Below are 16,208 nucleotides of genomic sequence, written 5' to 3' on the forward strand. Positions count from 1 at the left end.
AACTTTAAAGTACGCCATGGATTCTGACTGTTACATCATCAGAATCCTGCTTCCAAAAATGGACTCTATCCATGTTTTGATAAATGAAACCTCCCCAGACGTCCTTGTTCTGTCTGAAAGAATTAGCTTTCATCTAAGATCCCAAATAATGACATTACTATAGTTGAATACAATTGTTTTTAGATGTGATTTAAGTAGTAAGGGAGGCAGAGTCCTGATTTATGTTAAAAGACTACCTCACTGTCCATGAAATCACCTCTTGATCAAAGCTCAAGAAATATGAATTATATTGTTTTGGACCTGTGTTTTAGGAGGGACATGCATGTGACCATTGTTGGTATGTATCACCCGCCTTTCTCCCTCTGATGCTTTATCAAAATAATAATGGGGGATTTTAACCTGGGCTCGCTCTCTGACAGCTGAACTTACTCCAGCTACAACAGTCTGGTTATCACCAGTCATTGATAACACTGTCTCCTCCCTGCATAAAAAACAATTTTGTGCTGCTCTCTTCACTGAACTCTTAAAAGCATTTTGAAACCACTAAACATGAAATCCTATTTTATAAACTACACGCTGTAGATTTAAACAAAGTCACGCCTAATTGCTGAGTTACCTTGCAGTGAGTTGAAGATGGAGAACAGGTAAATGAAGGCCAGACTGACGGGTCCCCAGGCGAACAGACCGAAGCCCCACGTCATACCCAGCAGGAAGGTGAGACTGACCACGCTCCGCAGGTTTCGTAGAACCTGAATCACAACAGAAGAGCGAGAATCTTTACTTTCAGGGGCCTGTGAATATCGTTTTTAACAGAGTGAGTCAGTTATTTTATCTCAACCCTCACATACTGTTCATATTCTGACTCATAATTAGTCTCTACACCAATTTACATTAATAAAACCCACGTCAGTCATTAATAAATGTTAATCGCATGGAAAAAAAGACATTTAATGTTATACAATGTTATGGTCCAGAAGAACATTTTAAAGACTATGATGAATACAACATGTTTTTTTTCTCCAATGAACATAGGTCAAATTTGTACATTTGCATAGATAAGAATGTCTATCAGCTGCACAGAAAAAAAAAAAGCATTTTATTTTCATTATTCCATACTGCGGGTCACATTAGAGAAAGGTCCAGCTAATAGAAATGTGTATTGTGTGTAAGTGTGTTTTAATATTTTTCCTTCCTGTTTTATTTTATTCTTCCTTTCCCTTATTTTTTTCTTTACTCATTTCTTTCCCCTTCATCCTTTTCCTATCTTTTATTTTCTTCACAATCTTTTATCAGAGCACATTTATGAATATTTAACAGGTTGCTGGGTTTTATCATCCTACTTTTCTTATATTTTATTGAACTTTATTTTATCCCCCAGTGTTTTATATTTTATGAATGCTGTGTTTTTATTTGCTGTTATATATATATTTTCTTGTTTTAATTTGAAACTTTGTCAAGGAAGTTTATTGTCGTATATTACCATTAAAATAATTCTGCTGCTATTTTAGCCATGAATACAAATTTTAAAGAAAGAAAAAGAAAAATGAGCATATTCGGATTCTGCTTTGGGCAATGGGTACAAGATGAATAAATAATGAATTGTGGTCAAATAAAGAAAAGAAAGGAAATGTGTCTGTGCAACATCTCTCAAACATCATTTTCTGATATTTTCTTTGGACACTCTGTTGGTTATTGCTGTTTATAATTATTTAAATGATTTAAGGTAATAGATAATGTGAAAGTGCTTCAGTTTTAAATCAATGATTACTTGCAATAGAGAGTAAAGAAACCTGACACATCACGCATTCTTAATGAGGTTTGTGACTCTTGACTTTGACTACAGACCTCCTCCCGTAGTGTGCGGTTGCTGCGTTTCCCGTTGCGGCCGCAGATCTGCAGCATCACCACGATGAACATGGCCACGTTCAGCAGAAACACCAGACAGAAGTAACCGACGCAGGTGGTGTAGAAGACGACTTTATTATCGATCCAGCAGCTGAGGAGAGAAACGCCAACTCTGAACCACGATCGCTCAACTGTCACACTAACACATTTACTGTCGATAATTACACTGATTTATTATTGTTATTGTGTGGTAACTTACAATTCTGAAGATCCCTCTCCTGTGTCTCCTTTGCCGTACTTCTGCAGTCTGTAAGAGTTTTTATCCACTGCAACAACAATCCCCACCAGCACAGCAGGAAGACCTGGAGGAAGAATCATCATCAACAGGTCAACATCATAAATCCAGTATCCTTTGCCTTGAATCTTCGTTGCTGTAATGCCTTTTATATGTGCTGTCTGTTGTTGTATTTGTATGACTAACGATAAAAATCACACGTTGGCAGTGTCACAGAAAGCTCTTTATGGTCTCCTTGAGGATTGTGACAAAAATGAAACTCTTTTAGGTGTCGGAAATGAAAAAAATGGGCAAATAGAGATAAAAGAAGACTTCAAGGGAAGGTACTAAAATACCTTAAGGTGTGTTCAAACAGAAAATGAACCAATTAGACCACTGAAGCCAGCCAGCTGTAAGCTAGCCAACAACAAATGCACTAACCACTGACTGTGAAGTGAATTTTAGAGTCAGCATGATTGCATATGAAGTCAATGGAAAGACGTGATTAGGTGCAAATCTCTGTCAAACTAATCATATGCTCAATGAGATATGAGATGAGATAGTTGTGTCACTTAACATTTTGTGATTTTTGATTGTTGGTTATGTCGTAGTGGGACATTACACTATTTCATACTCTGGAGCATTGTGCTGTTGTCTTTGTGTCTTAAATGGGAATGTCCTCTGTTATTTTATTTGTCTGACAGTTGCCAGAGAAACACAAGTAATATCCAACATAATGATAAACTAAACTAACATAAACGGTCCAACAGTCAAATCAGACAAATATTTAAAACAAAACAAAAATAAAGGTGCATTCAAACAGAAAGCAAAGAAAATCTCCTCCTTAGCTCCTTAATATGCATCCGAATAATATAGTAATAAAATAAAATTTTAAAACATTTTAAAAGTAATTAAGCTAATCACCATCTTGTAAAATCCTTAATAAACAGGCATCACAAAATTTAGCATGAGAGGGGTTAAAGCAAAAAATTCAGAGCCATCTGCAAATGTTTAGATTGAGGTATTTATTTAATCACATGCATTGATTTTTAACAAGCACTGGATGTTGAGAGATCCTGTCTGCATTGCACAATGGAGTTCAATTGAGTTAACCAACCTCCTGAATAAATACATGAAACATAGAGTAAATAAAAGTATAATAGTCGTTATTTTATCATTACAACATATTTAAAACCAATCGCCACTCACCCCATCCGACGATGCAGAACTTGAGGATGTATCTGCGTATGTAGGTGTTGAAGACTTTGACCAGAGCGATGTACATGTGAATGGACTCCAGCCCCATCCAGGTGAAGGAGGTCAGCAGGAAGTAGTGCAGGAAGATGGCCACCGACAAGCACAGCCAATCGGTTTCCAGACTGGCCAACCAGCTGTCCAATAGGAACACCATGTTGAGGAAGAGCAGGGACGTGCTGAGGTTCATCAGGATCTTGGAGGGGTAGTCACGCCGCAGTTTTCTGTGAGGAGGAAAAGGAAAATAGATGTGGTTGAAACTGGATTCTGTTTACAACTTTTATTTGTGGCGGTTTCAGCTCATTGTCAGTTTCACATATTCACAGTCACTCAATGTAACCACCTTAACAACTGGTTAGTTACATTTCTTTTATATACACTGTAGCTGCAGGAAAATGTTTCTCTCTGGTCCAGATCGTTGCCAATAATCTGAGGTTATGATGCCTCCTTAAGTCTAAATCAAAGGCTTCTGGGAGCTTTTTGAGGGGAGTACATTATGGACATATATACGTTAACTGTAGATTAAAATAAGTCTAGTTAAATAATCCAGTTTAGTAAAACTCAGAACATGGATAACACATTAAGTAGGTCTGTTTAAAATGTTCAGTGTTGATTTTACTGCTCCTTTTTAAAGCCTTGCATGGTCAGGCACAGATAAGTTGTTAAGTTCCTAAAGTGGGAAAACGTATCGTATCGTATTTCTCCTGTTATTTGGCTGCAGCAATGCCACAGAGTTGTACAGCACTTAAACTCAAACTGGGAGGTTTATGGATCCAGATAGACTTTAAAAAACAGACTTTTTTGGTGTTTTAAGAGGCAAACTAGTGCTGCGGCTGCAGTCTGTGTAACACACTTAGGGAAAGACCTAAAATATAAGCACACTATGGGAAATAATGAGCAGCACAGTCCTGCAGCTGTACAGCAGACTCACTCGAAGGCGATGTAAGTGAGCAATGTGGCAGCGGAGAAGATGGCGGAGATGCCGCAGCCGATGTAGGTGATGAAAGTCAGAATCCTGTTGTTCTGCGGATCGATGTGAGGTGAAACTCCAGAGATGTCCTGGAGAAAAAGAGGCAGAGGGACGTGTAGTATGGTCAGATCACTTTAAGGAGAAAAGCGCTTCACAAACGTTCAAACAGAAAGAGGAAGGGATGAAGAAGAGAACAAAAAACCAAACTAAACAAAAAAATGTTTACTGTTCCACATCTGTCTTCTTGTTTATATATTGTTTGGTTTAATAATGAGCCTTAATGTTCTGAAAGACATTATTTTATATGTGATAAACGTGAAAAATGAAGAGGACTGTTTAAAAATAACCAGAAATCATTAAAAATTCAGTGAATGCTTGAGAGAAATTTTGCAGTTTTTAAAAGACAACTGAGAGAAGTGCGACAGCTGAGAAAAATCTGCAAGACATTTTTTCTTTTATTTCTAGCATGTGTAGTTCAGTGAGTGTGAGTGTTACCATGAGGATGCCAAAGTGTGTCAGGTGGTTACAGAGACAGATGGTCTTGTTGCTGGTGGATTCTTTGGACGCGTTGCAGCCTCTGCTGTTCCAACCACCGGCTCCATCTAGTGGCAACACAGAGGTGTTACATCACAGTCACCTCAGTACCTTTGACACTTAAAAGCTTTAAATAAGGCAGTAAATGTTTGTTTGTGAAGAAGATACTGAAAGAAAATGTTGTTGGAGATTTAAGAGATGTGTCTTTTCAATGGGGCTTCTTTAAACTAGCTCAGATTAACACTGAAATGTGTTTTTCATGTTGCTATCATTCTTATTGTTCATACTGTCACTGCCCCTTCTGTGTAAGTTGGTACCAAAATCTACAGTGTGTCCACAGTCATTTTTTGCAAAAATGCATTTAAACATTTATCTGAAGCTTATATTGAGCTTCAGCAGTGTGAGTTAGTCATATCAAGTGATATCTGACACATTTACAGTCTTTTTAGCCTCTTTACCCTCTTGTGTTTCCCTGTTGAGCTGTGGTGGAAGTATAGTAACAAAAAGACTTTGACACTAAAAAGACTGAAACGTTGAAACATAGAAGATGAAGATTTGACTCATTTGGACGACTGAAGCTTCATATTAGCTTCAGATCAACTTTTAAATATATTTTTGCACAGAAGGAGGACTGTGGATTTAGTCCCCTATCATTCACATTGTAAGTGCATTATGAAGGGATCCTCTAATGGTCAGTATGAACAGGAGGAAGTAAGAGAAAACCTATTTGGCACCTGAGTCTGCAAGTGCGCTGAAGTCTGGACATTTGTGAGCTAGGGTTAGGGTTAGGATCAGACCCTGTTTCTTCAGCCTACATTTGTTAAAATTTTCAAACTGATGAACATAAAACTGACTGGACACTCAAGAAAACTCTAAACCTGATGAAACCTGATGAAGTCAACATCTGCAGGAAGGAGGTGACAGAACCACTGACAAATACACCAAAAAAGTCATTTCAGAACTAGCAGTGTCCCAGTAGATGAGGCTTTAACAGATGGGACGCTTTTCTCAGAGCACTTGAGGTATATACTGCTTCTTGTAGAGAAGTGAATGACTCCCTGCATGTTAGGAACTGTACTGAACCTGAAACATTTCTAATGATGTGACGACAGATGTAGACAGACTTACTGTTCATACTGAAGTCCCAAAACATGCAGATTGGCTTCAGGGAGGGCTGACAGGATAGAAGAAAACAGATATGGAACAATTTAAATGAAATACATTTGAAAAAGATGTTACAAATGGTATAAATATATGAATAAAAATTTATATTTCTGAAAAATTAAATATTAAAAAATTGAGAAAAACAATAAAAACTAACAAAGACCATAAAAGATTTTAAAATATAAAGAGAAAAGACAAAAAAGCAACAAAATAAAAAATACAGGAGGAGAAAATTAAATTAAATTAAAAACAAATTAAAATTACAATAAAAATTAAGAGACGAAAAACAGAGGAAGAATGACAAAGAAAATGAAATACAAAGAAAATAACAGTAAGCAAAAAAAAATTATGAATTGAATCGTAAGTCACATGAAATTAAAAAGAAAGATGAAAAGAAAAAAGAGAAAAATCTAATAAATCAAAATGAAAGATTAAAACATATGAATGGAGAACAAAAAACATAAAAAGAAGACAAAATAAACAATCAAAAAAGATGCAAAGCAACTGAAATGTAAAGCATTAAAAAGCACAATACCACTCAAACACAAACTAGTAAACAGTTTAATCTGTACCTGTTCATTGATGTGAGCGATCTCGATCTCTACCGGATCATCGAGGTTATAAATGGAGAAGTTCCCCACGCTGCTGGCCACGACATAGCTGTTCAAAGACTTACCGTCCTGCATTTTCTGAAAGACACAAGAGAAAATCAATCAATACTTCTATCAGGAGTTTATTGAAGTTTCTCCCTGGTAGTTTATTTCTTAATGTTTTCCCCACGATGTGACCTGAGGTGGACCGACTGACCTGGAAGAGGTTTGTGTTGTTGAAGAACATGAAGTTGATTCTGGACATAGTTGATTTGTCGGCCGTGTTTAGAGAGGCTCTGGACAGCAGAGATGCAGGGAGGGTGACCTGAGCTAAAGGGTTAACTCTCTCCGATTCAAAGTGAATCTGAGCCATGAGAGGAGAAGAGACAATCAGTCAAACTAGATTCAAAGACATAATATAAGCCATTTTGGATCTATAAGTGACAATAAGCAGGTTTCCTATAACAGATGAAGCCTGAGAGTCTCTGTGTTACCTGTGGGTCGGTGGTGTTTGGAAGCATGAAGGCACTAAAGGACGTCCCGTTGAACGCGGTGGTGTTGAGGGCCGAGACCCCCACAGCCAGATTTTTGGAGGTGATACTGATGGACGGACCATCGAACTCGATCTTCTGAGCCAGCTGGTCAACAGCCTTCAGAGCTCTGAGGGAGGGACACAGATGGAAAAGACAGTAAATTAGTATAAGAAATAAATCAACAGAGGTACATTTGAAGTTTTCTGACTAGAGTAAAAAAAAAAATCAATGATTAATAAAGACAGAAGAAAAAAAAGTATGATGCTGTACAGAGTAGGTAAAGTAAACAAGAGCACAGCAAAGTACAGTGAAGTACATTAAAGTTCATTGCAGTACAGTAGAGTACAGTACAGTAAAGTACCGAAGAAGTAGAGCACAGTAGTGTAGACTACAGTAGTAGTACAGTAGAATACAGTAGAATACAATGGAGTAGTACAGTACAGTAGAGTACAGTAGTAGTACAGTAGAGTGGAGCTAGCTAGCAGATGATGAACGTACGTCCCGGAGGTGGCAGGGTGCGCTGCCTCAGAGCTCGCCATGACGTTTGAGATGATGGTGACGACGGTGGAGGCCAGCGTGGAGTTGATCTTGGCTACGTTCACCAGCTGCTTCACCTTCGTCACCACTTTGGACACCTGGAGAGAGACGCGGCACATGAAGAAGAATTTATTCCTCCTCCTCCATCTCCTCCTCAGGTTGTTCAGTCAAACACAGAAACGTGGACTCTCACCTCTTCGTTGGACAGCTCGTTGTTGGAGATGACGGCGAGTTGACCGGCCACATCAGCTGCATTTTCTGCAACAAAAACACACAAAATGACTGATTTAGCAAAGAAAGGACACATATTTCATTTAAAACACACAACTTCATGGCAAAGTACAAAACAGGTAAGAGAAATGGAGTAGAAATAGGAGGCTGGGATGTGAATATGAAACATTCCAAAATTGTTTGGTGAAGCAGATTTTATGATCACATCAATCCAGTGCTATAATTCTCCTGTTTCTCTTCTATTATATCTTAATAGATCGGACACAGTTTAAACTATGATACATTTCAATTGCTAAAAAGTTGAAAAGGAGTTATCATGATCTCATCTCCTGCATAAACCAGCAGAATACAGAGTTAGGGTACAATACAGTGTGTTTTTCAGAGCTTCATCTCTCAACCCAGCTGCCTCCTGTGGTCGACAAAGACGCTATGAGAGCACTGAGACCGAACCAAAAACAGTAAAGTTGCAGCCGGACAGCTAAACAATGAGCTGAAACTCACTATAAAGCTCCATAAAGCCGAGAAGAGCTGCAGAGTCGCTGATAATTCTCCGTAGGTTCATCACTACGAGCAACGACCAACACATTACACACTGAATGCTCAGACACTGTTATTATGAAAATATGGATTATAGCCACTTTAACCACATTAAGCGTTAATTTGAGTTGCAGATTCAAACACATCTACAAGTCGGTGGGTGTTTAAATGAAACAGTTGATCTAGTTTCTACATTATTGCACCATTGCTGTGCAGTTTTTAGAGCTTTTTTCTTATTGCATGACAGTTATAGTGCTTTAAACACAGTATAAGGAAGGAAGCACTGCTGGTCTTTATGTTTCCCTTGTCATGTGCTTATGATTGAGCTCTTTTATAGCACTTTAAATTGTAATATTTCATTTGCACTGCATGTTCTTTTAATAATTTTAAAGCAGATCATTATTTTATGCTGCACTCTCATATCTTATGCTCTATTTAAGTCTAGCTTTTTGTTTTCTTTTTGTCATAGTTGGGTTTTCTTGTTTTTAATTGTATGTTTTAATGTTTCCAATTTTTACTGTTTAATATTTTGTTAAAGCATTTTTTAAAATGTAAATCACAATGAGTTGCCCCTGTGTGTGAAATGTGCTATATAAATAAAGCTGCCTTGCCTTTAGTCTTTTATTTCATTTTCTTACAAGGTGAATTATATTTTAGGTTATGTTCAATATCTTAGTTGGATGTATTTAACTTGGCATCAGAGCGCACCGCTGCATTGCCCGGTCGATCGTGAATTACATTGATCATGTTGGTCATGTGTTTGTTTATCATTTGATTGCAGCTGTGTGCATTACTTTGCATGAATGCACCACAGCATTGCCCTGAGAACCATGTACTCATTGATCATTAATGCACTGTGTGATTACAGCTGAGTGCAGCACTTTTTGCACTAATGCACCACTGCATCGTCTTGCTGGTTATGTTTTATTTTGACTATATATTATATTGTCATGTATTGCTTGACTGCAGCTTTGTGTAGCAGTTTTACCCAAAGACAAATTTCCCCATGGGATATTAAAGTTTATCTTATCTTGTCTCATTTGCACCAAGTATTATGTTTAATGTTGTAGATAAAATTAATAAGTGTCAGCAGATGTTTATTCTCAGACCCGATTTCCACCAAAATACCAACAACTTTCTTTGCATTGCCTAATTGGAAAGAACCGCCCTCCTGTTTGTTCTTCTCCTTCCATCTGTGCACTCTGCAAACACTCTGAGTAAATGGACTTACTGAATCTGTGCTATCTGTCTCTCTTATTTGTTGAATTTGTAAATATACTGTACATTTTTCTGGTTTAGATTCTGCCCGTCTTGCATCAATTTAACCTTGTGATTTACTCTGAGAGTCTGAGATTGGCTGATGGCTGAGCGTACCTGCCGACACCTCGATCGTGTCGATGTCCGTGCAGTTACTGAAGTCTGCCTCTGACCAATGGGAGGAGTAGTTCTGTTTATTGATCACACTGAGAAACAGAGACAAATAGAGCATGACAACATGAACAAGACATTTTAGATTTCAGGGGAACATTTAGTATGAAAACTGTTGACATTATCTGTGTATTACATTTTGGTTTTATATGTGACAACGGTAAGAAACTGGGAAAGTTATAAATAAAAGAAAGTCTTTAATAATCATGTTTCTGCCTGATTTCTGTTGGCAGCTCAGACAAATACACACTATTTGAGAACTGACATGTTAGGCTTTTTAAGGACCTCCAAACATCTTGGTCCCTGTATCGATAACTCATAGATCACAGAGCAGTGGTGCAATAGCTCATGAGGGAAAAGCAAAATAAGTTCAGAAGATGAATTAGTCTGATTTATCAACAGCAGACAGTATCTTCCACTTAATAACCTTCTGGATGGGGTTTAATAAAGAATCCTCAGTAGACAGCTTTTTCTGCACAGCACAGTGTGAGTCAGCAATTTGTTAGCACAAGGTGAGAGCAAACTGATCTATTGTTTGGTTTTCAGTGATTAATGCAGAATAGCTCGCTGTATCATCACGCTCAGAGGGAGAGCTCAGTGAATTAGATTTCGAGGCATGTTCTGTGCTGTAAATATCAGGATCAGGGTGACCCTGGGTAAAACTGCTTCACTTGACAGACTCACAAAGAGCAGAAAAGACAAACTTTTAATCCTAAAAGTATTACTGCAGAGTTCATCAAAATGTTGTTTATCTTGTGAGGACAGTTAAGTTTTCCACTGTGATGTTTACTTTTTGTCTGTGTGTCATTAGAATGGGGTAAATATGCAAAAACATACATTTAACCACAATAAATGCATGAGCTGCAACGATTAATATCAAAAAATCCATTTTGGAGTTTCAGACTGTTGGGCAAAACTAATGAGCATTTGTAATTGTTTTATACCAAATTATTAATTGTTATTAATGAAATAAATAATCTGTAAATGTTGTAGCCCTAATACATTTTGTGATAAGCTAACAAACTCAGGTCTCTTGAGTTGATTTTTATAACATCTTGAAATGACTGGAAACCAAACAAACATCAGGCAGGAAAAACAAACTTAAAAAATGGAAAATTTGATCCAGGATTTTGAAAATGATCATGGTCCTTTAAAAACGTTTAATAAAATGTTCTATTCTGTTCAATAAAACAGTTTTGTGCTCTAATAAAAGAACCTTGATTTAGTTTTAAGCCAAAATCCACTCAGTTTAGATTTGTGTCATATGTCTCTGTGGATGTGTGTGTGTGTGTGTGTGTGTGTGTGTGTGTGTGTGTGTGTGTGTGTGTGTGTGTGTGTGTGTGTGTGTATGTGTGTGTGTGTTACCAAGTCCTGGAGGCGCTCTGCTCCTTGTTGGGGAAACAGGGCAGGTTCTGAGTGACGGTGGGTCTGCTCTCAGGCCAGCGGTAGTGTAGCTGACTCTCCTCTGGACAGTTGTCTGTCAGGAGTGGACAGAGCAGTTATTCCACAACATACAAAACATATGAAAATGATTCATTAAATACACGCTAAGCAGAGGAGCCAAAGTAATCCAGAGGACCTGTTACAGATATACCGCTACAATCCCAAAACAGAGGCTGAGAATGCAATTAGTTTGTTATAATCCATACTGAAGAGGACATCAATGTAATGCATCATCATCATCATCATCATCATCATCATCATCATCATCATCATCATCATAATACTTAAAATAAACATACATATACAGACAAATTACTAAATGAATACAAATACATGCAAGTAAATACCCAGATAAATGACAATGATAATGTGTTTGTGTCCTAACATACTGTTACTAAATAAGTAAATATCTAATCAGTTGATGAATTAAGACATTAAATAGAAATGGGATTGAATAAATTGAATATTTAAATAAGATATAAAATGAAATACTGTAGTTTCTCACCGATTAATTGGACATCGGTGGGGTTGGTCTGCATCTGTAAGCTGTTACCTATCTGTTCCTTTTTACTCGCCAGTCTGGCAGACACAGTAGCTTCACCCAGACTCTCACTGGTGATGTAAGAATAAACCAGCAGGGCCTGGCACGAATAACTAGAGGCAAGAGTGGAGATTAAAAAAAAGACTTGTACTGCTGCTGACAGTGTGGACTCAAAGCTTTGAAAGGATTATAACGGACAACAATCTGAATTTGAAATAGAAACATCCCAAAAACTCGGTAGGGGATGAAAATACTTTTTTTGTCTGCAGCTGGTGTATGAAGTATAAAACAAATTCAATACAGCAAAGTCACAAAATGATCGTTTTACCTCGTTTTACCTCCAGTCGTTACCCCAGGCTGGACACTGGAGAGAAGGAGGGTTGAAAGAGGTGAAAAAGCAGCAGTGATGAGTCATTTCAAGAGGAGGAAAAGGTTTGCCTGTATTATACACTGTACAGTATGTACAATTTGGGCTTAAACAAGTTCCAAATTTAAGGTTTTAGAAGCCCGTCAGTGCAAAATTACCATTATACGTCTTGGAATAAAATAAGTTTTTACTGATGTTATTAAAATATCTGCATTCTGATTCAACTCCCCTCAGGTTAAAACAACCACTATCAAGTATTTACTAATATCAATATGTGACCCAGATCCAGATGATGCAGTATAATAAGTATCCTTCTTTAGCACCACAGATGAATCTTAGATGCATTACCTGACAGAGTCTATGTAGACTGCATGTGTCCAGTTCTGAAATGTTTTATTCAGCTGTAAACAAAGAAAAAAAATGAAATCAGTCACTTAACCAATAAAATAAACTGGTATTATTCTAGATTTTCATTCTCTCTTGTCAACTCCATTTGAAGATTCAAACTAGTTTATTGTGAGTTTAACATTAACTAGAGAATTATCTCAATCGAATGTTTATCTTGATAAGACAGACGACTCCTAATATTCACATAACAATAGTAGATGGAAGATGGAAACAGGCATTAATGTGCATTTTCTTTTGGAGAATTGTTTAAAATGCAACTCTTTTTAAACACCTCTTAAACAATCCGTAAGGTACAAATTTAAGTTTAAGAAGCTGCATTAATGATGTTTTGTCCACTAGTTTTAAGAAACAAGTAGTGAAGACAACACTGGCATATCAACACCTTTAAGTTGAGTTGCTTATTTCCACATCCAGAAGTTACGGAGCAACATTATAATTCATTTGGAGTCATGTTTCTGTCCACCTACTGAATGTAAGTCCAATATTAACTCTCTTTTTGCTCTCTACCAACTCCTGAAGGAAACATCTGGCTCTTTAGTTGCTAAATGCTCCACTATGTTCACCAGCTAGTCTGCAGCTAACTGTCTGTTTAATGGTTGATGCTGAGCAGGTAGTGTACGGTGGCCTTTTACAGCTTTTTCTAACCAAACAGTTTAGAGTGCAATAAAAGTGTTTCTGACGTTCTGGAAAATAGTTTCTTGCCATTTGGGGGCCAATGACAGTGACCTTACATACATTACCTTATAAAGGCATTATAAAGTGCAGCACTGGCTGTATAACGCTGGACATATCTTACCCAGAGAGCCACAGCTTGCTCTATATCAGCCTGTGAGAGCGACGAGCCACCGTCATCCAACACAAAGGAAAGCCGGTAGTACAGCTCCTCTGCAAATGTAGATGAGTTGAAAGAAAGATATGGACAGAGAATAGAAAATAATACTTCAGTCTCAATTTGGCACAGGCTATTTCACACGTATAATGGAACTTTTTTTTTTTCATTTTCGCACCAATGCCACATAGCAGGAGATGAATCGAGCAGTTGGAGCTAATCGAGTTATGTAAAAATCCAATTTTACAGTGCAAATTGATGGGGGGGGGGGGGTTGCTGCTTGACAGATAACAACAACGGGAGGGGGGGGGGGGGGCAATCATTACGGTTTATTTTCATGGTGAATGGGATCATTTTGAATGTGTCAGGAATCAGAAAAAGCAGAATTACAGGTTTTCTGCCAGATGCTCTCTATCTGACTGTGTCTTTAACTTTAAAAAAAAAAATCTTAACACATCTGTGTGGCTGCAGTCTGACAGCTCAAATATTTACTCCTCAACAACAGAATAAACAACTTCCCAAATAAACACATATTAGATATAGAGACAGCCTGCTACTACTACTGCTAAACTTTTAAACACATGGAGGATTCTACTCTTAAAAATCAAAATATATAATTATTTATTAGGCAAATGTCTGAAAATGGTCTATAATCATAAACATCTGTTAATTTATTTTTGATGATTTTATGCTGATTTCTTTAAAGAACCAGTAACACATTACTGATTACCGATACTTGCCTTTAGCTCTATTTTACAATATTGTATGTTTAGATGACTTGCTGCATTTTGATTAAAAGTCTGAAGGTTATTATAGCAATTAACTGATATTAATTAATGTACCAATTAAGCTTGGGCAAAATGATGGACCTTTAACATTAAAATTTGACCAAATAAGTTTTATTTGACTGTGGAAAAGTATCCTAATTACCTTCTTTCTATCTATTATTTGGCTGCCATCACCCCATTAATTCTGGAGAACACTCAGATAATTAAGTACACCTCGCTAAAACTAATTCAGTGTAATAAAAAAGCCCTGCAATAAAATCATGCCCTTATACTTATTATTACAGACTTGGGTGGTCAGAAAAGTGAAACAGAACTGTCTACTGAACACCGAGAGTTGATTTTCTTTGGTGGAAACATGATGTTGCCTTTTACTTCAGAAGCATGGAAAGACAGAAATTGTCAGATATTTCATAGATTTTTGGACTAGAAGACATAAATACTTAATTTTAACGTGAAAAGGCAAAGAGTTCGTGCTGCAATGAACGACAGAGACTGGCGATGATAAGTTGATAGTACATTGTACAAGTGTCTGTACATATCGTATACTAACTCAAAAAAGTGTCTTAAGTGTGTCTTTCTCTGTGGTATCAAATTCCTAATTTCAGAATAAATCTTCTTATTCATTACAAAAATGTCTTTGTGTAATGACTGATCCTCTTTCATTAGTCAAAGAGTTTTCTAAAACATTCAGCATCTGATCTTCTCTTTAGTTAAAAAACATGTAAATAATGTTGTTAGTCTTATTATCTTAAATAAAGTGAGTTCTCCAACAACAGACACACAGTGTGTTAAGACTCTTATTTAAATGTCCCAAACAGAAGCCTGTTTTTTTCAGTGATGTGGCATTTTTAAAGCCTCCTGCTATGTATCACATTGGCCACTAGGTGTCCCTCTGGTATTTACAATTGTTAGTAGGCGCTATTGAACAGTCAGAAGACTTCGACTCCATCAGTTCTGGTGCGAGACCCTGCAAGCTGCAGACTTTATGTGACATTTTTTTCAGGAGTTTCGGGAGCAGCTGGTCATTTCAAACATTTTGACCGGACTTTACAGAAGTTATTTACTGTGTGAGAGTACAAGCAGCAGAGCAGGACGTCTCTACCAAAAAGCTGAATGGATTGAAAGACTCAGAGAAGAACAGGGAGGTCAAGTGAGTAGGAAATGAGGAGGTAGAGATAGAGGGAAGTCCCTCTCTCTATAGCATATATGCTATTGATGGGCAGATGAATGAGGAAGTGACAGTGGAAAATAAAAGAAAATGGAGAGGAGTGAGGCAGAGTTGCAATACATTTGTTTGAACTACAAGTACCAGGCTAAATACTACAGTCTGATTGGACAGCTCTACTCCGTGTTAATGTCCTACACGTGGCCCAAAATCATGACAAACCAATCACCAGTCGCCAATACCTGAGGGATCCCATCCAATCTCCTGATTGACAGCAACAGTGTATATATACACCATTACAGCACAGGTCAAATACAAACTAGTGAATTTAATTACAAATATAAAAACTGCTATTCAACTACTACACTGCAAAACCCATCCACCCCAAGTAGTAATCTAATCATGTATTGAGTCTTAAAATCGTGTTTTTATAAATGGAAAGTAGCATCATCTGTTAAAATGTAGTATAAGGGTCTTTACTTCAAGATTTTTGTTTTAAATTAAATAATAACACACTATATAGCCAAAAGTGTGTGGACAAATGTACATTACAGCCATATGTTATAGTTCAAACATCATAAATATTAATCTGTTGCTATGTATAACAGCTCACAGCTGGCGTTCCAGTTCATCCAAAAGGTGTTGGATGGGAATGCGGTCAGGGCCAATCAGGTTCCTCCACACTAAATTGGGAAAACCTGGAGCTGGCTATGTGCACAGGGGCATTATCACAAATGGGAAAAACACTATGTTGGAGCAATTATCTTTCC

At 37.3% G+C, this 16,208-nt stretch overlaps 1 protein-coding gene across 1 annotated transcript in view; it reads right to left on the minus strand.

Annotated features, from left to right (window-relative positions):
- Positions 1 to 16,208, minus strand: part of adgrg6 (adhesion G protein-coupled receptor G6) — a 110,803-nt gene that overhangs the window by 20,286 nt on the left and 74,309 nt on the right. Inside the window, exons 8-25 of the mRNA XM_062437288.1 lie at positions 13,453 to 13,541; positions 12,597 to 12,649; positions 12,210 to 12,245; positions 11,846 to 11,994; positions 11,263 to 11,374; positions 9,844 to 9,932; positions 7,895 to 7,959; positions 7,663 to 7,799; positions 7,126 to 7,291; positions 6,849 to 6,995; positions 6,614 to 6,730; positions 6,006 to 6,051; positions 4,839 to 4,945; positions 4,305 to 4,432; positions 3,329 to 3,597; positions 2,105 to 2,207; positions 1,846 to 1,996; positions 617 to 749 (exon numbers count right to left, since the gene is read on the minus strand). Coding sequence (XP_062293272.1) covers positions 617 to 749; positions 1,846 to 1,996; positions 2,105 to 2,207; positions 3,329 to 3,597; positions 4,305 to 4,432; positions 4,839 to 4,945; positions 6,006 to 6,051; positions 6,614 to 6,730; positions 6,849 to 6,995; positions 7,126 to 7,291; positions 7,663 to 7,799; positions 7,895 to 7,959; positions 9,844 to 9,932; positions 11,263 to 11,374; positions 11,846 to 11,994; positions 12,210 to 12,245; positions 12,597 to 12,649; positions 13,453 to 13,541 — 2,097 coding nt within the window. The remainder of the gene's footprint in view (positions 1 to 616; positions 750 to 1,845; positions 1,997 to 2,104; positions 2,208 to 3,328; positions 3,598 to 4,304; positions 4,433 to 4,838; positions 4,946 to 6,005; positions 6,052 to 6,613; positions 6,731 to 6,848; positions 6,996 to 7,125; positions 7,292 to 7,662; positions 7,800 to 7,894; positions 7,960 to 9,843; positions 9,933 to 11,262; positions 11,375 to 11,845; positions 11,995 to 12,209; positions 12,246 to 12,596; positions 12,650 to 13,452; positions 13,542 to 16,208) is intronic.

Source organism: Scomber scombrus, chromosome 17 (genome assembly GCF_963691925.1).
Source record: "Scomber scombrus chromosome 17, fScoSco1.1, whole genome shotgun sequence".
NCBI lineage: Eukaryota > Metazoa > Chordata > Actinopteri > Scombriformes > Scombridae > Scomber > Scomber scombrus.